This window comes from Rhipicephalus microplus, chromosome X (genome assembly GCF_043290135.1).
Source record: "Rhipicephalus microplus isolate Deutch F79 chromosome X, USDA_Rmic, whole genome shotgun sequence".
NCBI lineage: Eukaryota > Metazoa > Arthropoda > Arachnida > Ixodida > Ixodidae > Rhipicephalus > Rhipicephalus microplus.
Genome location: NC_134710.1, coordinates 298,135,024 through 298,161,503, shown reverse-complemented (window position 1 = coordinate 298,161,503; position 26,480 = coordinate 298,135,024). Strand labels below are relative to the sequence as shown.

At 44.7% G+C, this 26,480-nt stretch overlaps 2 protein-coding genes across 2 annotated transcripts in view; one reads left to right on the top strand and one right to left on the bottom strand.

The window, feature by feature from the left end:
• Positions 1-26,480, bottom strand: part of Lim3 (Lim3 homeobox protein) — a 303,916-nt gene that overhangs the window by 231,347 nt on the left and 46,089 nt on the right. The gene's annotated exons all lie outside the window — the stretch shown is intronic.
• Positions 12,889-19,854, top strand: LOC119162374 (endothelin-converting enzyme 1-like). The gene is made up of 2 exons (XM_075881507.1): positions 12,889-13,219; positions 18,059-19,854. Exons 1-2 carry the CDS (start codon positions 13,115-13,117, stop codon positions 19,637-19,639), a joined length of 1,686 nt encoding a protein of 561 aa, XP_075737622.1. The 5' UTR covers positions 12,889-13,114; the 3' UTR covers positions 19,640-19,854.

Genomic DNA, 26,480 nt, shown 5'->3' with positions numbered 1-26,480 from the left:
TAGATAGATAGATAGATAGATAGATAGATAGATAGATAGATAGATAGATAGATAGATAGATAGATAGATAGATAGATAGATAGATAGATAGATAGATAGATAGATAGATAGATAGATAGATAGATAGATAGATAGATAGATAGATAGATAGATAGATAGATAGATAGATAGATAGATAGATAGAACACAACACGAGCGCTGTCTTAATGGGTACTTGTTTCGTGCGCATGGAGAAGGACAACTGAAATGCATTGTGCGAGGCCATCGCAATGAGACTCACGAATACACTGGGATGTTAAATAGAACATTTCGATGAAGTTCATCTTTCCTACGGCAGGCGCATAAAAACAGAATCACCTCCTACGAGAGCTTAGCGAAGAAAGACATATATAAAATGAAGGCTGGTGCTTTGTACGCAAACTTTTGTAATATATACTGCGTATGTTTTTTATCTTAGTTAGTTCTTCTTCTGTAAGTTATGGTCTTTTATTACCATGTACCAGCTCATTCAATACTTAGTCTTGTAAATAACAGACATGCAAAAGTCGCGGAGATGTAGATGTCTTCATTGCGTTCTTCCTGCGCTCATTTTCACAGAAACGTCGTTGGGTGAGGTCTTGATTTGGGACCACTTGCTATCGGCGTCATTCTCATGCGAGGTGCTTCCGGCCACTAAATATAGTACGTTAAAACGCAAAACTGTACACGTCGTAGCAAATACGAAGTGCTAGCGAAACCGTTAGAGCCACCCCCCTAAGATCCGGTTGCATTCGCGACTGACGTGTCATTATAAGGCCTTGCAGAAACACTTCAAGAAAAGTGAGATAGCAAACTCTAACAATACTGACAGTGCCGAGAAGATCCAGGTAAGAGTTTGCGGGAAGCATTTTTTATAGATTGAATGTAACGATTCAGAGGAACGCAAACAGCTGAAGTTTTCTTCTACCCAAATGGAAGTGCAGCTTGTGCCCATGAAGTATGTTGAAAGAGAAAAGGTAACGAAATCCAATTTACTCTCGTGTTGTGTACTCGACGATGATGGGTCACTTCGGTTATGACACAAGCCTACGCTTGCAGGAGCTGGGAGAGGAGAACAAGGAGGCCGAAGACTCCAGACCTCTTGTTAGCAGCCGTGGGTGCTACTGAAAGGGCGTCACGGTCGCCCCTCTACAACCATGCACGAGATCCGGTTGTTGGGCAGCCACGCGTTCTAATTCCTCCGCAGCTGATGAACTACTCGCCGCCACACATGATGCAAGACACGGCAGATAGCCTCGAACTATGCCGCTCATCACCAGGGAACTTACGCGCGGTTCCTAAGCGATCCTTTCGCACAATGGTCGTGTAGGAGCCGAACACGCGCTCAACGCGTGCACATGTAATTCCAGAAGGTTTGTCTGTATTTCAACGAAAACAATATTTATTGTCAAAAGCGATCTCTTGATATTTTTTTACCTTTTGTATATACAATATTTCAATCAATTATCTTTTCCTTGTGTCTGAAACACCAGTCCCGCAGGCAGAAATCAGTCCGCACAAGTTTCGCAAGGGGGCCACATCTTCATAAGGAATACAATGCTTGGTAGTTTGCTAGAGTGCACTCGCAATATTCCCTCTGCTTGCGGTTAATAATGATGTTTCAGGCAAGCTGCAAAGACGACAGGGGTTTCAAGCACATTTTTGAAGCACCCCATGCGGTCACTACGTGTTAAAACATAATAGCAGATCAAACTATCTATATCGCAATTGGCGTGCAGATTTGCGTCAATCTGGATACTAGTATCGATATGTCTGTGAAGTCCTCAAACCAACTACTCTTCAGAAATAATCTTCACTTGCGGTATGAAAAAACTTTCTGTAAGATTGCATTTTGGGTGACATTTGGTTCGACAACCACTTCCTACCTCTCGAACCTTCTTCGCTCTCTGGCCCTTGCAGGACTAAATTTCTTAAAGCGGTCCGCTGGTCGAGGTGACTTCCACACCCCTGTTTTAGCGCTATAAGTCCGCTATTCCGGGTACAATTAAAGAAACGGCTTTGCACATGCTTTTAATCTTGCAGATCAGCCCACGTTCTCCTTTTCCTGCTCTTTTGAGAGTTGTGCAAATGAGGCCACCTTAGCTAAATAACCTAAAAAAACCTACAAGACTAGATTTGCTTGAGAATCGTGCAAATGGAGATGAAACCTCAGATATGAAAATTTGATAAGCTCATTAATGTAGTTGAGCTGTATGTTTAATTACGGTCGTCGTGTGAATGCATATGTCAGCCAAATACCGAGCAGCTTTGCTCTGCCTCCGCCTTGCACGACTACCCAAGCTGCGCAACTTTTTTTTCAGTAGGTTCTATAATGCAGTACTTTTCTGCAGAACTCTGACATTCATGAACATATACAGTTTAGATACTGTTGAAAATGTGCCATAAACAATGTTTGTATATTTGGAAAAAAGAAGAGGCAATATGCGAGAAAGTCAAATCATCAATGTCTAAATTTGAATTGTAAAGCAATTTTGTCTCTGAAATAAGGTACCACCCATTTCGTGGCCGATACCCTTTGGTAGGGTCCAACAGGTGACTACGAAACAACCAATTAACCTACATTGTAAAAAACGTGCGTCTTTTTTCACTTTCAGCATTGTTATAACACGAAAAGAGTGTTCACCCCTTGGACATACCAAGTATTTAATTCCCCTGCATGACAACTTGTTATTATAGTTGTTTACGAAAAGCATTTTTATCTGTTGCCTAATGAAATGCAGTTTTAATAGTTTATTTTAAAAATATCAGTGAACGCTGCGCGGAAGCAGCGGTCGGAGACCGATGGCGCACCCTCGAATTTAGCAGCGCGAGACTTTGCCTGCTAAGGTGCAGCGGCGGGTGCAGCCGGGAATGATAGAACTATTTCGACGCAATAGCATCATGCGCACCGAGAAGTGATAAGTCCCGCCACCCTGGCTAACATCTGACGGCAACAATATTCGCATAACCAAGTGATCGCGTCACGTTTCAATGTCAATGAAAACCGACCGGGCTCTGAACCAAAAAGTCGTCTTTTCCGAATTCAAAAACACCAGACTAGTCGTTCTCTTAAGAATCGCATGACTTTAAGAACGTTAGGTTGCACAGTGTGACTAAGTGATGACTTAATCCGACAATGTCACTTGACATTTGCGTCTATATAGTGGCGATGCAGAACTATATATATCAGTAAAGAGATTAGACATAGTACCGATAGTGTAAAGAAACTGTTGATAGTACTAATTACAATAAAAAGATTGATAGTTTAATTGGTAATGCAAACCAATAGGTGGAATATTGCTGCCGATAGTAAAATTAATAGTGCTGTGAATTATTATGCTCTCGTTGGGCGGCAATACTGCCAAATCATTTGCGATAATACCAGCAGTACTCAGTTCACCTAGTCGATGCGCAATCTTCGACGAAAGAAATTATTGTTGCAATCAAAATAGCAGAATATGTCCATCAATAAATTTATATATACAAAAGTAACCAGCTACACCTTACAGTTGAAAACTTAGTTTTCGATGATTTTTGCTGAAATCACAAAATGCAATACAAGTTTGAAGCCGCTCAGTTCCACAACATAACTTTTTTGTTGTTGTTAAAGAATAGAAGTTCATATTAACTGCCATGCATTAGGAAGTCATTCTGCTGAAAAAACGCGACCATTTAATTTTTTTTTCTTCCGCCTAGCTGCTTCTCCTACTCCACCATATACTGTTGAAACTCTACTTAAAAGAGCAGTGACATCAACTTGAAGCAGGTCACATTTTTTGCCTCAACGCCTAGGTATCGACCACCTGGTAAAAACTCGGCACTAATATAGCACAGAGTGACAAATTATTGTATGTAATATTGATTAGTATGACCAGTACTAGTATCGAATCCAATTGAAAACGGTTACTAAACCCGTCAATATTTAGGGCTGCCAGCGCTGTCAAGCGGTCACCTTCCGTTGTCCCGCCCGATCTAATTATGTGGCCCCATGAAATGGTGACGCGAGTTTCAGGTCATATTTCGTCTCCTCGGCGCGCACTGGTATAGGCATGCCTTCGCCGCCCCCGTTGCCGTCACCGCCAGCATCAGAGGCCACAAGCGATGATGGAAATACTGAGGAATATGGAATTGCAGCAATTCGCGGCGTATCGAATCCTTCTGCGTCAATCCTGTTCTGAGCAGTGATTCGGAAATTGACGCTGGGCTGAGCAGCGACGAGGCAGCTGCAGAGACGCATGCTTGCGCCACACTGGCTGGTCAGACATATGAACGTGGCGCGCGTGTTATTTGTTGGCGATGACTGCAGCTTCAAATATTCGCGCTCGCGACTCCACGAAAAATCACCCGAAGTGGCACAACGAAAACGCAGGTTTCACATGAACGCGCGCGCTACACGAGCCAAGCGAAACAAAGCAAGTGAAGCAGTGCCAGGCAGCCAGGCGTCCCGACCATACCATATGTAGACAACGCGATGAAAACACTAAAGTCGTCCACGTCATCGCTGCTTGCTCATCGTCCTTCAGTGCCTGAGGCGTATACCATAGGAGCTCGCTGAGCTCGCGCTATAGACTCGCCGTGTGAGATCCCGGCGTGTGTGGGAGACTCGGCTACATGTGGCATGTATATCCGAGACACCAAGACACGCCGTGATCTCACATCCAATGTGCGTGGGGTATATTTAATCACACACCATATTTTCACGCTTTCTCGTACCTTCAAGGAGGCGATAAGAGTGCGCACTAGACGTCTCGCGACTTCTGTCACACTGTTTAACTCTGTCTGTTACAGAGTTCGGCGTTCACTACGCAACATGCACTGCTAATTAAGGAGTATCAAATCAATAGATTTGACTGTGCGACCCTAGAATGACTGTTTCAGAAAGAGTGTGACTCGGACACGAGCAGATCCATCAATCATTGCTAACTTTCTCGCGCACAACAGGTTTGACCTATCGCCTGTATATATAGTACTTGAGAAGAGAAGGCCCGGTCTTCGTTAGGGTTTGTGAATAAAAGCCATGCATAAGTCAAGAATATATATATATATATATATATATATATATATATATATATATATATATTTATATATATATCCTTTGTGTTCCACCTTCATTTTCCCCTCTGTCTATGCAATTTTTTTTTACTTCCTAGTTTACTTTTTTCTGTATTTATCTTCATTTTATCAATTTCTTCCCTCTTTCGAAGAGTTGCAGGGAGGCGTTGTTTGCCCTGAGTGTGTGTAAATTTGCCCCGTCATTGCTGTGCATGCATAAAAAACATCAACAACAACATAGTAATAATAATAATATTAATAATAACAATGCATGCTGTAATCGAACTGTAGCCTCATGCCAGTTAAATAGTTTTATTATTCTCATCCAGTTGTTCAGTTTTCCCCAAGCAGTTAACACACCCACTCGAGGTCTATGTTAACTTTTTGCTTCAAAGTCAGACCTGATACGCTCGTTGGTCTGTACCTACAATATTATTGATGTCCCCAAAGACACGTCAAAAGTTTTATAGTTGTTTTTGTCAGGCTGTCCTGCCTAGATAGTTTTACCAAAACTAATCAAGGTAGCTTCGTGATCACGGAATTTCAGGTAAGCAACGGGCACACTAAAATTCCGCCAAGCTCTTCCTTTGCATGCAACGTTGCATTCGCTCGGAAAATGCACGGAGTCTTATTGTTTGTACCACTTTTCAGCGTCCGCAACGGCCCTGCGAAAGGCTCATTCCGCTATCATCCAAACGCTTTTTTCGCAGTACCAGAGTTAGTTGCTATCGTCGTTCTTCAGATACCTTCATTTCACTTCACTCATAGTGACTTGTCTGCGTGTTTTTGGTCCCGCGGTGTCTGTTATCGCCCCTGGCAGTACTCGCTCATCACCAAGTCCACTTGGAAAATCGATAGATACAATATCAAAGAAACTGTACGTCCTCCGTAGGCCGCTATGCTTACATTAAATTACGCCACTAGGACTTAGTCTGAATGAAAGCTAGCATCTTTTTTTTTCCATTCCTGACCCCATAGACAGGAAAGACGACGATGGTGACTAAGAACAATAAAACACTTCATTTCAATTGGCACTACAAAAACTTGAAGCACTCTAGAAATTTCAGACTGTACTTCAGACTATACTCTAGACTAAAATTTTCGACTGTCTCGCAAAGTGGATGGGTTCCAAGCATCACAAGATCACCATCATCACCATCATGACCAACGCGCGCGCAGTGAAGTCTTATGGCACGGATCTTCCTGTCGCTCGCTGAGCCATCGCGTCTGGTCAGGAGATATCCGTTCTTCCCACTTACCAAGAGCGCCACGTTCTTCTTCGGGCTCTCTTCGACTGCCCGTCAATCTCGACCACAGGTCTACGACGGGGAAAACCCATGCAAGGTTTCGGTTCGACGCCCGTTTCTCCGGTAAGCCAAACTGCGTCTTCTTCTTCCTGATCATGTTTTGGTAGATGCTGGAACCACAGTCTTTTTTCAGTGGTTACAGTTTACCGGGGCCATACTGAAACTCACCCCGTCAAATCTACAGTAACACAAAAGTGACAGAGTAGGAAAAAAAAAGTGGCTTCACTATTCTCGGGTCAATTTCGTGCGTCAAGAGACTCTTATACAATATGCGGAGCAACGGGTACCCGTTAGTCATCGGGGTGTATTTCGCTGTCCTGTGGGCGACTCTTCCCTTTTCTATTTTTATTCCTCACGTGTAGCTCTCCTGTAGCATCACGTGCCCCGTATCCTCCCGCGCAGAGTGACTAACCAAACCCATTAGCCTGGTCAACCATGCCGCTTATAACCTCTTGGTTTCTCTCTGTAGTCACAAGCGTGTGCAGGATTGTTCCCCATTAAGAAGTGCGAAATATTATTAGAAGAGCTGCTCCGCCCTCCCCATTGGCTGTGTCCAAAGTACAGCATGCTTCACAATGAATACAAGTAGTAATAAAACAAGCTGATGGCGTTCTTCCTACAATGACCTTTTTTGGTACCTGGCTTTCCAGGCGCAAAAAGCGTAAAAAGTCCTTGGTACAGACACTATAATTTGTAAAACAACTGCTTACGTCATCACTGCCGCTTAATTTGTGTGAACCTTAAATAGGCTATCTGGGTCAACATTGAGAAGTGTTAAATACTCAAAATTGTGCTTCATTTTCTCCTACATGTGTGTTTTTTTCAGCCCTCAGCCTTTCTTTCCTGTTCGTTATTCCGAAACGATAAGTTCAGAAGTTCTGAGGAGTCATCCGAGCCCCCTTTTTTATTTGTACTACCCTTTCTTTTTTTGGAACTTTTTCTGGGCTCTCAGTTGCGGCTGAAAACTACCAAAGGCAAACCAATTTTCTTGCACCCCTTAACGTAACGTGTTAGAACTTCAAAACTTATCGCTTGTTTGTCATGCCCTACAAACTTTGTAGTGGCACTATCACGACCTTCACAGTGAATTGTGGCGCCTTACTTGACAAAAGGTGGTGCTGGTAATACCATGTCCCCAATAAATCAAGGTACAGGTTTGTCACTACTATGCATTGCCTCGATTAAATGTTGAGCGATGATGTGTGCAACACGCGCAGGGTCCGAGGCCTGAACCCTCTGGCACCGGTGGCATCGCCGCGGGCTTGATGTCCACGCAGGGTCCCCTTAGCGCCACTCAAGCGCGCATGCAGTTTAACTTGGTGCAGAAAAAGTGGCGCAAGGAAAATTACTCGGTCATCGGGACTACCTCGTTCGCTGCGGTAATCATAGCCTTCATCCTGTTCTTTGTCCTACTCTCCCGGATATTCCGGACAAGGCAAGTCGTTCAGAATGGCTGCAACACCGGTAAGCACACGGTAGTTCATGAGGTTTAGCACAAGCTGTGAAGGATTGAAATGGAGGCGTCGGGTTGTTATCCTCGAGATTTTTTTTCCCAGATGTGCATTGACAGAAGTAGAGCAGTCAAAAAGCCTCACCAAAATTTGTTTGTTAGCTAAGCCATCGCTAGCATATAAGTCGACGAACTCGTAGCCTATATCTCACGAAATCACGCGAATGTGCCATCGGCGTTGAGAGGGATTCTCTGGGAATGCGCCGCTGGTAAATCGGCCATTTTGCAGGCTTCAGAATGAAGGTTCGTTTGCACCTGCGATTAGTACCGCTGGCACGACCACTTGAATCACCACGTGACTGCTCGCAGTTCGCTGCTTTATTTGCGAAGTGACTGCTCTGGCTCAGTCACTTGCTGTTCAATTTTTCAGTCACTTGCTGTTCGATTTTTCAGTCACCCGACTGCAGTCTCAAGCTTCTGAACCAATCACACAAGTAGGTACATGAAGTCGGAATATTAACGGGGTTGTGGCAGTGCTAGTTATACGTGAGCATACGTGAATTTTTGTGCAGATGAGTAAGTCGCACAAAAGGGCGAACATGTGTCGGCGGGAGTCACTTTTTTGTCGCCTGTCGCAGGTGTGAATGGTCTTTGAGTTTTCTGAATGGCGCTGGTGCGTAAGCTGATTTCTTATTGTTCAAGGATGGAGCATTTTTGGGGCAAAGCTCTCATAAGCTGTCGTAGGCTGTCATCGTCGCTTGGCTTGACGCAGGCAGAACCATATATAACGTGGCCACCTGTAGCGTATTGAGCGCTTAGTCACACTATAGACGAGTCTTCCTCCCTTTGTTCTTCCAGTGCCTTCATGATGTTTTTATCGCAAGCAATATTTCAAGTAGGCCATTCCGCTGTGCACAAACACAGGCCCGGGCGAGCTTCTTGTTTTCTGCGTTCGCGTAGCCTAGCAGCATTGGCTGCTAGGCTACGGTGAACAAATGCCTTAGTGAGTAGCCAGGTTATTTTCAACAATTTTTTTCCTATGTCTGACGAAATATTTGCAATACAATTTATTAGAACTCACGCTTAACATTAGAAGTGCTAGTTCTTAAGTCTAATAGAATTAAAAAGACAAGTTTTTTCTTTCAGTGCAAGAGAGTGATGACTGAAGTGACCAGGAGTTTATTGAGAAGCAACACATGCTGGTGCTATTGCAATGTTTTAGCCCACCAAAAAGGTGAACAGCATAGCCAAATTGAGCATATTGAGTGCGTGCTCACGCCAAAGAGGTCTACGTCTTGTTTTTTGAGTTCCTTAATAACTATATAAAGTGCGGACAGAGCTTCTATATATGCCCAGGGAAACGCCACAAGGCGATTCACATAATAGTAATCGAAAGGTAAAGCAAGTCAGAAATAGAAATAGGGGGAAAAAGTAAATAGGAATAAAAGTGGAAATAAATAGAAATGAGGAAAAACAAAAAAAAACTGGAAAAAAGAACGAGAAAGAAAACGAGGAGGAAAGAAAGAGAGAACTAAGGGAAAAATACACGACCTCAGCTCCGCACTTCTCTCAAGCTTGGCACAATTAGGGCAAAGCTGTCTTGACTATTTCTTTCCCCTCTTATGTCAAGACAGGATGAGCAACTCGCCAGGTGGAAAGAACATGTATTGCACAACGCGTCGGCACTGTTTCGTGAAGCAGAATGGATTAAGCACAACTGTGTTCCTTGGGGCAGTCGTACATCCTCGATAGCAGATTCTCTTCTCTTTTTGCCGAATTGTGCACGCATTTCAACGGCTACGTGAAAGAAGGTACGCCCTATTAAAAAGGCAATGATATATTGACCATCTGGTGTTGTTTATTGTGGACTCGCATCACACACTATACACTGAACGAAAGCATTTTGCCCCCCTCGAAATTCAACCGCCTTGGTCGGAATCGCACTGGTGACTTTCGGGTCAGCAGCAGAGCACCATGACCACTACACCACTGTGGCAGACGAAGGCGCTTGCTATTTTATCACTGGTCAATTACTGTTTAATAAGTGAGTGAATGTGGCTCTAAGGTGAAGGGCACCACATGCTAAACAACAGATTTGTAATTTCACTTGTGCGTTATGTTTCCAAATGGTGGGAGAATGGTAGCAAAAATGTTTGCAGACATGTATTCAATAACGCTGTTTCATCAAACCAACCATCCATTAAACTCTCGTGTGCTCGTCACGAACAGCCAGTCGGGAGCACTCTAAGCTAGCTTAACTGTGGGCAGGCACACCATGTCGATGGTTTGATTCCTGGAGAAGGCGTCCACATTTTGATGGGTTACATTGCTCTCCGGGTGCAGTATAAGAAACCCGTGTTATCAATCTGGAGCTTGTCCTCCAAAGCAACCTCAATAACGGTCCTTTCGGTGCCAACGCAATTCAGCTCAACAAAGTGTTCACCATATGCAACGCTTGTAGCACCAAGTCTCTGAACGTATAGGCCGGCATATGCCGAGCACTAACTTGTATATTCTACGAGGCTGCTCGCCGTTCTAGTGAATGCAACTGGTTAAAAGCCGAAAGAAGGAGTGTAAAGTGCAAGAAAAAATTCTTCGCGTCTGCCGAAGGTGTCGTTTATTGCTATAAGCGAAACATTCAGCACAGCGCTATTCCGTAGCGTATAACCTGAGTGATTCCGATGCAGTTAACTGAGTACATCGAGATAAATGAATGCATGTTTCTCACAGTGCCACTCGGTATGTCACGCAACAAATTTCGTCTCCCATTGAATAATTCAATGAATTACCCAAGTGTGCAGGAGGCCTTCGGCTTCTAGTTCTACGTAGAGTATGAGTAGGGTGGATGAAGCTGAAAGGGATTTGGCACAAGTGTCCCATCAAGAGAGTGGGAATAGTATACATGTGGCGCCTTTTTTCCTAGCATGACTGAGGGAGAGTAGCAGGCAGAATTTATCCTTTGAAGTGGGAGGTGCCGCCGGAAAATCGGCCATTCTGAGTGGTCTACTCTCACATGGCTGTAGCCAAAGAGAAGAGGGGAAGTTTAGAACCTCCATTTTTTTTTAAATTTTACTTTAAGTATAAATGCACGTACGATATTCGTTAAGTATGCTTGAACACCCCTCTCTCCTTCCCCCCCCCCTAAAAAATTCTAAGCTCCTGACCTTTCTAATACTCAGCGTGAATTCACAGCTCCGATCATAAGCTGATTGCGATAATGACTTTTTTGTTGTTGCAGCTGTACGATGCTACCTGACTCCTTGTACTCAGCTATTTCTAAGTGGAATGAAGAATGGTAAATGAAATTAAATAGTTATAAGTCAGTTGTCATGCACATAACAAATAATAAACACTGTCTTATTATATGTATCATCTTAACAACTGTCCCTTGGCTGAGGTTGAAGAATATAAATACTTGGGTGTCACAATTACAAACTGCTTAATATGGTCAAGTAACATTAATAAAACATGCTCATCTACTTCTAAAAAGCTAGTATTTTTCAAGAATAAACTAAAAACAGCACCCCCAGAAATGAAAATAATGATATGTGGGGTTTAACGTTCCAAAACCACCAGATGATTATGAGAGATGCCGTAGTGGTAGTCTCCGGAACTTTCGACGACCTAGAGTTTCTTAACGTGCACCCAAATCTGAGCACACGGGCCTACAGCACTTTCGCCTTCATTGAAAATGCAGCCGCCGGAGTCGGGATGTGATCTTGCGACGTGCGGGTCTGCAGCCGAGTACCTCAGCCCCTAGACCACCACGACGGGGCTCAGAAATGAAAATATTGGCCTACAATGCTACGAGACCGAAGTTGGTTTATGGTAGCGTTGTTTAGGAAGTACATCTAAATAGACATATTAGGAAACTTGAGACGGTGCAGCGTAAGACAGTTTGCTTTCTATTTAATGCTTTGAAGAGAAATAACTCACCGACAACGACCATGACCATTATTGTCCCTATTGTACAATACCGAAGGGCAGTAGCCCGGCTGAAAATTTTACCATCGCTTTATTTTCGTAAATTTAACATTCGTCCTGAGACTTGCATAAGAAATATAATGTCAGGACCGACTAGGCATACACATGCTTAAACTCTTGATTGATTGATATGTGGGGTTTAACGTCCCAAAACCACTATATGATTATGAGAGACGCCGTAGTGGAGGGCTCCGGAAATTTAGACCACCTGGGGTTCTTTAACGTGCACCCAAATCTGAGCACACGGGCCTACAACATTTCCGCCTCCATCGGAAATGCAGCCGCCGCAGCTGGGATTCGAACCCGCGCCCTGCGGGTCAGCAGCCGAGTACCTTAGCCACTAGACCACCGCGGCGGGGGCATGCTTAAACTCTTAAGCCTTACTTCGCACGTACAAAAATTTTCATAAACTCTTTCTTTCCTCGGACTATCAGTGATTGGAACGAGTTACCTTTTGAAGCATTCTGTGATAATGATATGTGGATGTTGATAACTACGTATCTTTCTTTTCTTAACAAAGCAACACAAGATCTTGACTGTCTCACAGTGCACTTTATTTATATTCTGTAGTTGCGACTGTGATTATATTGTTGTCATTTTAATTATTTATTTTTTGTTCTGCGTTCATTTTTTTATCATGTTTTTATTGCCTGAAATTTCCTTCTTCTAGAGTTAAACTGAGAATTACTTTTTGTTATGCCCTCCTGCTTGGTCTTCAGACCACAGTGTAATATAAAACAAAAAAAATAAAATTGCGATGAACGGCGACCCCCTTTGTGTTCATCTAGTATAGGGGCTGTATGCAGTGGCAGTCTGAGGTAGTCAGCCCCTTAGCATTAATAATGGCGCAATATAATGATGGAGCAACTAATTTGCACGTCCTACGTGCGAACGATTTTGCACACACGTGCTGCGTCCAAGAATGCAACGTGGAATTCCTTTAGGCATCGCCTGTCTGGCCACGTTACTTCGGTGGAAGAAGTATGTGGTTGAGTCACCGCGCGTGTTATCAGTTTCCACGTCATGTTATCTGCTGCCACGTCATTTCAGCACAGTTAAAGTAATGGGAATCATCGCTGCCGTCAGTTTATCCTGAAAAGCCACGCAGTCCTAGAGGAAAGATAACCAATCGTTTTCCGCAGCTGTCTGCCGCGAATACGCCGTAGCTTTGAACTTCAGCCGCCAAGAGCACGCAGACCCATGCTTCAGCTTCTACCAGTACGTGTGCGGCAACTGGGCTCAACGGCGTTCCGACAGTGTGCGCGACGTGTTACTGGAGACATTCGAGCGGGTCGTGACCGGCATGGCGATGCGCACGCAAACACCCGTCCAGTTCCAGAATCCGAGCCAGCGTGCCGCCAGGGCCTACACCAGCTGCATCTCCATCTTGGACAGGAAGGAGAGAGAGGTACCTTTTTAATGCTTATTCGTGTTGCACGTGCACGCTCAAAAAAAGCCTCCTCAGGTGTGGCCAGCAAATTATTTATGTAGCGTCCTTATTGGACGTCTCCAGAAAAAGCGACGCCGTATAATTAAGGGTGGGATGGGGGGGGGGGAGTGGTTGATTTTTATCAGTACAGGAATATAAATGTTGGATATCGCACAGATGAAGAAATAAAGTGTTGAATAGGCTAGTCGCAGATTATTTGCGCAAACATAAACCCTGGCACACTGCAGTTGATTGAAAACAAAAATACTTTACGCACCATGTTTGCCCACGCTAATCTCGTGAGCGCAAATTTCAGGTTTCCACTGTTAGCGGCAGGTCACCCTGAGACGTTCGTGGCGGAGCACATTCAGATGCCAGACCGCATGAACATGCGCCCCATATGTCGACTTGGCCTAAGTGGTGTACTGTGTCGCAGTGACCCAGAAGGTTTTATATTCAATCGCTATTCTGGCAGCCCTGGCAATATTAGCATACAAAACGACTTTTGTTATCTGGCTTACGCTTGTGAAAAACTGTGGTTGTGTTTTACTTTCCAAGTCTCGTGGTGAGACAAAGGCCGGTCAATATTTTAGAAAGTACAAAAAACTTGAAATAATACTTAACGAAGTACAATTTATAACAACAAATACCGCAAATGTTAACTTGAGCATCACTGGCCGCGCCGTATTTTCACTAGGCAACTAAAACAAATATAAAAATATTGCTGCAGTGTGCACGTTCACTGAGCTGCAGGTGCACAATCATGGAAGTTATTAGCAATATTGGCCTCCTATATTGACACTATGTTATAGTTATGTTTCATGAATTCTTATAGGCAAGAGACAAGCTCTGACTGCTGTGTGAAGTCGCATGCCCTCTAGTAAGCAATCATTAGGCCTTGTGAAGGCTAATCACTGAAATCAAGCTGAATTATCTCGGACGTACGTGTTTCCTTTTCCTCTCTTAGCACTTGAGTACTGATAGCATCTGTTGCACAACTCTCCTTGCCCACTCAGCTGGTACACGGTAAATTATATGCATGAAAGCAACTTCGGCTTGTGGGTACGTTACGCCAGTGAAATAACGCGAACGTCGAGGATTGTACGCAGAAGGCAAGGAAGACCCAACAAGAGCTGTATCAACTGGCTGTCGTTTCATGCGCATGGAGACGGACAACTGAAATCAATGGCAGGAGGCCATAGCGAAGACATTCACGAATATGCTTGGAGGTGAAATAACATTTAGGCGAAGTGAAGTTCACTTTTCGTACAGAAAACGCATAAGAACAGGACCATCTGTCTGAAAAACCCTGTGATGACAAACACATACCTAAGGCACGAAGCTTGATCCTGTATACTCAATCTGTCGTTCTAAATTCACCCTATGTTTCTTGTGTACATAAGGTTCTCTTTTGTGCATTATCGCCTTTTTTAACAATGTACCAGCTAGCTCAATATTTAGCCTTGTGATTCACAGACACACAAAACTACCGATAATGTAGACATCTTCATTTCGTTTTTTTTTTCTGTGAACTTTTTCACAGCCATGACATTAGGTGAGCTCCTAATTGGGGACCACTTGCTGTCGGTGTCAGTCTCATGCGAGGCTATTGTGGCCACACAATATAGCCCATCAAAGTGCAGATTGATTGATATGTGTGGTTTAACGTCGCAAAACCACAATATGATTATGAGAGACGCCGTATTGGAGGGCTCCGGAAATTTCGACCACCTGGGGTTCTTTAACGTGCACCCAAATCCGAGCACACGGGCCTGCAACATTTCCACCTCATCAAAGCGCAGAACAGTTCAAGTCATAGAAAATATGAAGTGCTATGGAAACTGTTGACCTCATGCCACCCATGATCCGGGGACTCGTGTTTGCTAGTGACGCTATGGGCGCCTTCATGTGAGCTTGCATAAACATCTCATGAAAAGTGAGATATGGAACTTTAACGAGAGGCACACTTCCGAACAAATGGAGGGAACAATTCGCCGGGAGCATTCCGTATAAACTGAATGTAACGATTCAGAGTAACGCAAACAGCTGTAGTTTTCTGCTACCATTATAGAAGTGCAACTTGTGCTCATGCAGTATATGTTAAAAAAAGATACTAAATGCAATTCTCTGTCGCGTTGTGTACTCGATGACCATGAGTCTATTCGTTTACGACTAAAGGCTAAGCTTGCAGGATCTCAGAGAGAAGAACAAAGAGGACGGAGACTCCAGACCTCTTGTCAGCAGCCCTGGGTGCTCCGGAATCGACCAGGAAGATGCGTCGTACCGAGCAACCACGCACGAGATCGTGTTGTCTGGTGGCCACGCGTTCAAATTTCTCCGCACCTGATGAACTACTTGACGCAACACATGATGAAACAGGCGGAGGGGCGCGGGGCTGAACAAGTGGCAAATGCTGCTCACGCCACTGAACTTGCGCGTGGATCTTAAGCGCCCTCTTCGCACAGCGGATGTTAACACGGACCCAAAGCGCATTCATTTCTTCAATACTTCGAGATTGTTGTGTGTATTTTCGCTGAAAATAGCGCTTATTGTTAAACATGCTGTCAGGCTGCTTTCTAACCTGTCGTATATGTGAATTTTAATTCGTTTTGATTATTCTTTTTGGAGCAGGGGTCGGAAAAATGCGTCCTCCGGGCCTTACACAGCCCACTGATGTGTCGCTAGCGGGCCACGCCTTCACAAGAAATGAAGGTTTTGGAGTTTCATATGTGGTACTCATATCATTTGCTCGGTTATTTTGCGATCAATAAAGCTTTTTTTTTTTGTAGGCTACAGAAATGACACTAGTCTCAACCTCTTTTGTGAGGGACCCTATATGTGGACACTATGTGTTCGAACGTAGTGCGGAACCAAATTTTAATATGTCGCAATCGGCGTTCAGATTTGAGTTAATCTCGAAATCAACAGCGACATGTTTCTCGAACGCTGACGCCAGCTACCCCCCAAATATTACCTATATATATATGAAATATGTGTCTTTCTGTTAAATGGCAGCTTCAATTGATATTTCCTTTGAAAACCTCTTCGCAACTTTCATCACCATCCTTCATATGCAGCCCTTGCGGAACTAAATTTGATGACTGTGGTCCGGTGGTCAAGGTGACTTTGACACACCTGCTTTTGAACTATAGCTCTTGTCCTCTTGGTAAAAGCACAAAAAAATGACATTGCATGCGTTTAATCATGGAGCTCCGCCCACATTGACTTCCACCTCTTCCTGCTCACGTGCGTGTCGTTATAGCAACCGACATGCACATGATTATAGCAACCGACATGATTCTGTTCCACGCAACCCTCTCAGTCGGTCGGCGAATGCCGCGAGATGGTACATTCCTAGGGTCCTCAACTCCTGTCACCTGACTACCACGCTGTCAATGCGAAGAGAAATGGGGACAGCCTGCCGCTGCTTGTTGGCCAGTTGCCCCGACAAGTGCGCCATCTCCGAGGCATCCTCTCCACGGTAGTTGCCGCTATTTCACGGCAAGCGTTGTTCAACCGCGCTCAACCACGGAATTCTGACCGCGAGTCAACGCTAAGTGAAATAGCTACTCGTCAATGGAGGGAACTGCTGAATTGACATTTTGTTACTTATATCAGCTCATGAAAGCTCACCTTATAAGAATGGACTATATCTAGAACAAGCTTGAAGTATAAAATTATTATGGGGTCATCCTGTCTGGTTTTCCCTTCTTTTGTATAGCGCAGAAAAAACAAACGTTTCAAGAAAAAAATTTTTACTCCTATTTCAATCGTTCTGTTCACTTTGGTTTCTTCCCAGCTCCCCACTTTATTATACAAGGATCAAATTTAGGAGCCGCAATCGGCGACTATAATTTCAATCCGACCACCTGTTATGAAGGTAACGTATGCCTAGTGCCCGGCCCACGACTTGATTTGCCTGTTTGCGGATAAAGGCTACCAGTATACTAGCTGCAGCTGTTTCTAGGAAGAACATCCACTTTTCTCTTGAACGTCGTATAATTTTCACCTAAAATATTTAGCATATGCATATGGCGCAACTAGGCTTTATCGTAGTAAAATCATATTTGCTCGAAGAATGTTCACTTATCAACAATTCTGCGGCAGCCACCTCTGTCGATATATTCGTCCCTGAAACATATAGTAAAATACATTTACGTTTGCCTTGTGATTACCGACGGCTCATGCCGTCGGTATTGCTAAAAGACTCGAGATGTTTGTAAGGGTCTTTGCATATGCGCTGTGCACTGGCCAGTTCAAGTTTTGTACTCGCAGTGGCCTTACTTTAGTGTTTATAACATATACTATCAGTCAAAGTATTTGCATTGCACTGTTTTCGCAAAAAAGTGGCTATTCTTTCCTTAAGCGTGTGGCACAGCTTCGCTGTGCAAACGATGGGGTTCGTCGAATCACGTTATAATGTTGTAAAGCACCGGTAATAGATTTCGAAGGCCGAGCACGGTGTCGAAACTGGATCCATGAACTTCCTGAATCCCTTACACAAAGAACCTCTTTTCCGAAATAAGTTTTCTGAAGGTATTAGGTTAGACATGCAACTGCCCGCTGCGTTTCTGTTACCAGACAGATGATATTCGTTTAAGGAGCACGTGTCAGTTATTTCCTTTCCGACAGACAAATCTTATTTACCACCACAAAGCTGGTGCTGTTTTTTCATGCCTGGTGTAATATAATAAAGTGCGTAGGCTGTAATACACTGCGTCTGAATTTTGTCGGAGCCTCTATTTAGTGACTGTTCGTGCGACTTTGCTGCATTCGTATGTGGTTATGCAAACACCGAACCTGTCCAAATCCTCGCAGGTGGGGGACTTGAAGACCATTTTGTACAACGCGGAGCTTCTTTGGCCTCAGCCAGCATCGACGGGAAATGTGCTGTCTCCTTTTGTCTACCTTTGCAAGGACTGGTCCTTGCTCTTTATTTTCGGCTTCACCAAGAGTCGGGAAGGTGGTTACGCCCTCGGTCCGACGGAGCAGTTCGACAAAGTTCTGCGAATTTGGGAACAATTAGTGTACAGCTCGAAACGTTCCAGCCTCTTCAGCATTCTTTATGAGGAGCTTGTAACCGATGAATCAACCGCCATAAAATACGAACAGATGGCAGACATTGAGAACAAAACCATCAGTGCTCTGCTCAAGGTCAAGAACATCAAGGACCACCATGTTTACACGTCGACCACTATATCAAATCTCTGTCCACATCTAAAGCATCAGCAGTGGATGGATGCGCTGAAATCCCGACTAGGCATCACCAATGACGTCACAATCCCGTTTCGGGTAAATCGGGTCACCTTTGTGCGCACCTTCTTGAACATGACCTCCGAATACGATGACGCGAACCTTATGCTCTACATGGGATGGGTTGTAGCGGTGCTGTTTTCGATCTACACAGATAGCCAAATAATGACCGAATATTTCTATGGAACGCGCGACGTCGCGGAGGTTAAACACAAAGAAACATGCTTCCATGTGGTCCAGAAGACTATGGGCTTTGCCTTCGAAGCCGAATACGTGCAGCAGGTGGCGCCGACCCAGGTGCTCGCTGATGTGTCCAGCATGGTCAGCCAGCTGTATCGTGCATACAGCCGGATGTTGTCAAGTGAAGGGAACCTCTTCCCATCGGAAGTCCAGATGTCTGCGTACGAGAACAGCGCAGGAGCAGTGTTCGAGTACGTGGACCGCTCGAGCAGCATTTACCTCACGCGCGTGTTCAGTGCGTATACAGACATGTCACCGCTGCTTTCTAAGACGTGGGAGGCTATCAACAAGGGCTTTTTCTCCGTGCTGCCATCCGACGTTAGTCCTTGGCCAATGCGCGTCGTCAGAGATGCGCGCACGAACCGCAAGATTACGTTGCTCACGAGTTTGAACATCGCTTCTGGTAAATTCTCGCTCATGCCGTACGCATTCGACTTCCCGGTGTATCAGCTGCAAGCGCCGCTGAGCATTCGTTACGGCTCCCTTGGCTCCGTGATTTCCTCTTCTATGGCGGCGATGTTGTTCGCCAATATCAGCACTTGGAATGAAACCTACAAGAGTGAAGTGATGCAGGAGATCACTTGCTTTTTCCGCAGGAGCTTTGATAGCTGGGACAGTATCAGCCCTGTCGAACGGGCCATCATTTACAGGATGGCCTCAGTGGGTGCTCTCTGGGAAGCGTATCGTTTTGCCAGAAACAGCACAGAAGAATATCTGTCGGGACACAAAAACATTCGCTCGGACCAGTTATTTTTCTTTTTCTGGTGTTACCTCCAGTGCGGCGAGCCCGCTGGCGAACACTCGTGCGACGGGCCGCTCAAGCATTTGCCTGCCTTCTCCCACACATTTAAATGCAGCAAAGGGTCGCCCATGTCGATGAAGTGGCGATGCAGCTTCTTTCACTGAGCGCTTCTAAGGACGCAAAAAGTGTGTCCACCACACTGGAAGGTGCTTGTACCGACGCACCTTCCAGCGTCTATACCTGAATTGAGTTCAAAGAGACTACTCCAGGACGTAATATTGTTTAACATTGTTCACATCACCGGTTCTTAAAATCGTTACCTTATAGTAACCGTGCGATCAGATTCTATATATAATAAATGTCCATACTTGTCTCAAGACGAACGTTGTCATAATTTGCCATCATCACCTTGTAGTGCCGATCAGTGGATGCCGTAGCGAAGGTATGTTACTAGTACAAAAGCTTTCATATACGAAGCATTTTTTGCGTACTGCAGGTACTTAGGTATCTATCTATCTATCTATCTATCTATCTATCTATCTATCTATCTATCTATCTATCTATCTATCTATCTATCTATCCGTCTACGTTTCGGTGCTCTTGTGATCACCAGCTTAACTTGGGGTAAACAAAAATTAGTATGGGAGGGCTAGATGATTTGACAAATATGACTCGCTAGCCATGACATGAATGATGTCAGAATCCCGTCGTGTACGTTGTCAAATGCTGTCCGCCAGACGTGTGGCACATAACCGGGGGTTGGTATGAGCCAAACGTATGCCGGTCTGTGCCACAGGTGATTGACATTTCATATCTACCTAGGAACGGCGAAAGCAGACATGGCAAATTTCAATGAATTAGCGTTAAGAAAACGGTGATTTAGGCAGCGTTGACCCGACGAATGCAAAAAATAAAAGTTAGTCTTTTACCACATAACCACGCCAAGTCTCAGAACTACTTTTAAAGTAGACCCTAATGTTCCTGAAACGTCAATTGTGGTTGGATCTCTTTCTTTCCAATTTTATAAACATTACATAGGTACTCCTATGATTCAGCCGTCACGTTGGGTTTAGGTGAATTGCAGTTAAGTGCCATTCGTTAAAGTTTACTTATGTAGCAGTGTCCAGGGCTGCCATCCACGCGAGCACCAGCTCTTCATATCAGCTTATCACTCCTGGTGTCGCTAATATTGATGGAACTGGTGGCATCGTTTCGCAACTTTGAGCAATTGATTACACAAAACATATGAAGCGATTTAATGTGTGTTGTGCGTACATTTGTGCTTATTTTTAGAGCCACTTCGTAACGCTTCGTTTAATAAGCAATCAGAACACAGTCACCTTTCATCCACGTGCTTCTCATACCATGGATTTTCAAGGTACGTGGGATCTGACGAATTTTCCACGTAGCAGTTTCTGTCAATACTTTTACATAACACGTAATAGAATATAAAAAATTGGGACATAACATTCGCCTAAATGATGCTATATTTCTTCAAAAACTGCTTTAGGCGCACCACAAGAATGTCTATACCTTGCCCCGGGAAGTCTTATTCCGCGCACTTACGGCTATATCCCGAGACTCTTAACTATACTTTGGCGGCAACGTCTCGGGATGTGAGTATCGTGAAAATAAATCCGCTGAGACCGTCAAAATATGTTAATGTGTCTCTATGGCAAAATAGCTTGTTGGGTCTGCCAAGAAGTCTGGTCCCCGATTCTATACCTTAATCTATTTCAAGCGGGCAGTGTGCTTGCGCTTTGAAGTGTTCCTGAAGTTTTTACGGGCTGTACAAATGAAGTTCCAACGCTTCCTCACACCAGCAGTGGCAACAATCACGTGCATTTTTCTTTTGCTTTTTATTTGTTTAAGTAGAAACCAAACCACAGCGTGCAGTGTCTTAAACGACCTTAGCACTTCAGCGTGGAAAGCTGGGCAAGCTGGTAAGACTGAATGCATGAAGCAAGTATGTAGCTTGCCTCTTAAGAAGCTTGCTTTTTTTTGTGTATCGTCCCATTGCGCATGCATTTCGGCCGTAACTTAGCACTGCAGATGCTTTGTGCACCTGTCCAGTCACAATTATCAGTGTGAAGACCATGAGGGTCGTTGGAAGTTTGCATGCGTGCGCCGTCTATCAGCTCGGTACACGCGGTAGAGAGTCTCACCATGCGCCTGCCCGATAATTATATTTTTCGCTTTCTCGGTCACTGCCCGCTGATGTATGAACCGATTGTCGAAATTAGCGATCGCTCCTGCCAGTATAGGGCTGATCACACAGCAGCCCAGATGTCGAAGATTGTAGGTCGGTCCTTTCATGATAAATGAAAGTGTCTTCTTGCAAAGAGCAATAGTTTTCAGCCGCATACCGAGAAAGCAGCACTTCACCATGGTTATTTACAGAAGTGCTTAATATTTCTTCCTCTACGAGTTTCTACTGCGCCTTGTCCGCAAATAAGGAGTAGCGATAACCTAATGCAAATACACAGGCATATCCGAGTGAGTGACCGGCGCTTTTTCGGTCATGACCAGAGTTTGCGGTCATCACATTGGACCAACAATAGGGATCCCTGCCAGGAATGTTTCACTTTTCTGCACATAGGAAACAGCGCCGAGATCAGACTAAGTAGTTCCAGGCTCCCGCGCCGCTGCTTCGTCATAAGCACAGGTGGGAGTGGCAGCCGCGAATTTCGATAATCATCGCTCGCCCCGACGCGAAGAAAGCAAACAAGCAGGCCAGTGAGGTATAGAACGGATGCGCCTGCGCACTGGGAGACTCAGCAGCAGAATACACGAGCCGTTAGACGGCGCGATTAGACACAGGGCCTCGAGCTTGCGTGGTCTCCAAACTTGGGATCGTGACTGTACGTATACTATTCCCAGTCTAGCAGATTATCGCCGTTGTACGGTGCTTACGAGGCGTGTGATGAACGCTCACGCGACATATTTAAACATGCGAGAGGCTGTCGCAGAGGCGATGGCAGAATGACGCCCGCTGAGCCTGCGACTTCAGCGGTATGTTATTCCGGCATGTAAAACTCTAGAAACTATATTATTATTATTATTATTATTATTATTATTATTATTATTATTATTATTATTATTATTATTATTATTATTATTATTATTATTAATATTATTATTATTATTATTATTATTATTATTATTATTATTTACACAGCTGTCACACTTCTTCCAGGCACCCTTGAAACATGCTGATGGCAGTATAGATACCCACAATACCTTGAATAAAGCCGTGAATGCCTACGCATAACAAAATGGAGGAAACCGAAAAGCATGTGGGATGTCTAAAAACTTCTTTAAATGAGTGACCGACATGGCATGCTGGATATAATGTATTGACGCCTCTATTTATTTTTTCTTTAGAATGTAGCGAGCCATCTTTGATTACCATTTGAGGGCTGTGTAACGAGGCACTTCCTCGAGCCTGGAAATTTCGTGCTGCTTCATGCTGATCGATGCAGTTCCGTCATTATTTTTGGCCACTTCCACTGTTCGCCAGATTCAGCTAGCTGTGTCATTGTTCTTTCTCGTTCCTCAAACACAACTGCACTTGCAGCTGAATCGCTTAAGAGAACAATAGGACTTTTTAAAGGCTACCACATTCATGTACATGAAATATGTTTATAAACATTTTAGAAGAGGCCTCTTATGGTTGCGTGTACGCTTGTATGTGTGCGCGTGTGGAGAGAAGCATGGCGATGCGACTGCAGACTATGGTAACAGACGTACAATAAAGTGTCATTCCAGGAAAACAAGAAAGTTATTTAATAGTGCCATCGCGTTGACAACTATCTCATAATGTTACGACAGGTCGGATATTTATGCGATCTAAGGTATGTAACTATGTGTACATAACTATGGTCTTTCGATGCTGATCTTGAAGTCGTGGACCTGGTCCCGGCCGCAGCGAACACAATGCAAAACCGCTCTGTTCTTTTATTTTGACACATTGAGGAGATGACGTGGTCCAAATAAACCCGAAGTCATTCATGTCTGATAACCGTATATATTTTGGGTTTGAAAGGTAAAACCCGAAGACTTGTTCAACCTACAGAAAAAAAGCTTCAGAGCGTAAATGTTTGTTCATATCTGCTGCCACGAATGGAAGCCGCTCCCTCGAAATGAATATCAGGAAGCGATAGCTTGCGCACACAGAAACAGCGTACAATGAGTACTTATCAGTTCGTTCACACACAAAAAAAAAACGCAAGTCGTGAGGAACGGCAAGAAGGTTAGATCGAGGCAGCGATATGCGTGAAATGCGCAGTGTCCACCCTCCTCTCATGTCGTACTATGTTTAACTTTTTCTTTCTTCCTCTCTTCGATTTAGGTTAAAGCTCTTTTACGCGTTTATTTGGCGTACGCATTTCGTCTTCGGGGCCCTTTGCTTTCTCGCACAAGCGTTACGGTTCTCGATTACCTTATGGGCACTTTGCGAATAGCGCAGCGATGGGCGCAACTGTTTAAAGGGCAATAAATTATTCATGGAGGGGGCTCCCGGCGAGCGAACCAGACTCGCGACGCGCCATGAGCGACGCTGCGGGCCGTGCAGCCGCCTCGCTTGTTCGGCTTAGCACCTCGCGCAGCGACCACCCGACCGATGTAGCCGAGAAGCCGATCTAGTGCACCCGCGCGCCGTCTTTTCAGTTGCACAACCAACGGCCCCGATCACCCGTGCCGCAGCGCCGGCTCCGAACAGGCGACGGCGCTTCTATGCGTGACTTGAAGCAACAGCCCACCAGCGATGCTATAAGCACCTGTTAAAGCAATTGTAGTAGTACGTGCGTACGCTTTTCGTTGGTATTCATATGTCGTTAAGAGCACGTTCGATGCGGAGCATTGGCGTAATCATTCGAGTCACCTGAAGTATTGCCATTCATCGGGGGTCAGTTTATTTCCACGGTTCCCCAGTCAGCTAAAACCGCGCACCATGAGTCTTGCTACCGTGTTTCTATGTAAAAACACTCCTTCCTTTATTTCATGTTTTTTATTGTATTTTTACCAGGTGTTCTCGCTCATTCAGCCCTTCACGGGGCATCGTTTCATCAAAGACCACGCTGTTGGCGCAACACGTGCACCGAGTCCTGCTACGGGAAGAGTGTCCGAGAGAAGCATGGCAGGTTATAACCCGGAGAATGCGACACATCCCCGGTTCTGTATAGCCCCTCTTTCGTGCGTACAGGACCGGGTCCTCGAGGCGGAGTCACGCGGACAGAGGGAAACCGAGCATTTATTGAAATTTATTCAGAGCACAGGGGCGAAACCAGCGCGGCCCAGTTGTCGACATCTGGCCCGCAGGGTTCCTGAGCCGGCTCGTGAGTGCCTGTAGGCCTTCACTACGGCGTCACCGAGCGGGGTCCAAATGAATCACCGCGCCCGGGAGTCCGCACGACTTCCCGACTCCGAGCAGCGTCGGTTTCGAGCGGAGCGGGACGAGCTCGGCTTGTCACCAAGCGCTTACAGCCGAACGCAATGGGGACCTGACAAATCGGCCGGCCCAGAAGGGGAACCCACTCCGCGGGGCGATATTGGGGGATCGTGATGTGCGCACGTTCTATAGTCGTGATATAAGGGTGCGTAGACAGCTTAGTTGTAAACAGCGTGGAGAGAACTGCTTGGTTACGACCTTCGAATTCTGCACAATACGTGGTTACACCACGCGCACCACTGATACATAATAATACTTATCCCATACTGTTACTTTTGGAACAAGGACTGTTGAAAGCTACGGCAGATGCTCCAAATGAATGAATATAAAATGAATAAATAGAAAAATTACCGCATACTTGATAATGTCTTTTAAACACTTGTCATTTCATTTCAGTGTATTCATGGTAAAGAAAATCATCGATGACACAGACGTTCCATGTTATACAAATGACACATATATGGTAAAGCACCAGTAGAATTCAACAACTTCATAACAGTAAATTTTCTTGTGTTCTTGATCAGAGGTCCCATTGGCACTCCATCCGTTTTATCAGTCGGTCACAATAATTCAGTCATGATCAGGAATAGCGGAAGTGTCAGACTTGGCAAAAGAGATTGTTACAATACACCAGTCCTCATCTAATGTACTGAACGTAGTATGTTTGTCCACTCACTGAAAGTTAAAAGGGGGCTATGAGATCGTGGAGGTTGTTGAGATAGCCTACTTGACTGATGTGGTCCTTTCATGGAATTGTTCTAAAATGTACTGTTCAGGGTGAACCTAAATCCTATATATTTTGAGGCAAACTGAAAAAACAAATTACGGATGATGCATCGAGGAATGGTAAATATAAATTCTTTATTTTCTTCCGTTTCAACCAACTGGTTCTAAGGGCCAAACCTCTGGCATAGCGGTCATGGCAGAGGTAATGTTTAAATAGTTGATGATTGTCCGGCAGAATTTTTGTGTTGTGCCTACGTTATTTTTTCGTATATACATTGATAGAAGCTTCTCTCGGACATGCCGCATACGTTCAGTTGTGTAGTTATGCACAGCATGAAAGTATGAAAGTGTACGTTTTGAGTTGACGTCTGTACTACGTATACAGTACTTGTGAACTAGCTTTTTTTCGACATGTTGCATGCGTAAGTGTCTCACCGTATGTTACGCTAGTGGCGCATTGTAACGAGGCAAGCATTGATCTGTATAACCAACCAGCCACAATCTGCACAGAATGAAAATTGCATTTGTAATTTCAAAATACTGTGTAATGCTGCCAAGCAGGCTAGCCTGTGCAAGGTGACGCCGGATTCATTCGGTGTCATTGAGAGCTTTTGAAAGTGACAGCGAATTACTTCGGCTAGTTGGAATAGCTTAAGTACCCTTACTTCAACAGCTAAAGCACAACTCACTGTTTACCCTAAAATGTTGTAGCACGCAACTGGGAAGCAAGCTCGCGACCTCAATCCAGAAAGATGGCCCAGCTTCTTCGTGGCCGACCAGTTGACGTGACTGCAAGCCTTTCTACGGGAGCCTGCACTGTCTCGACGTGG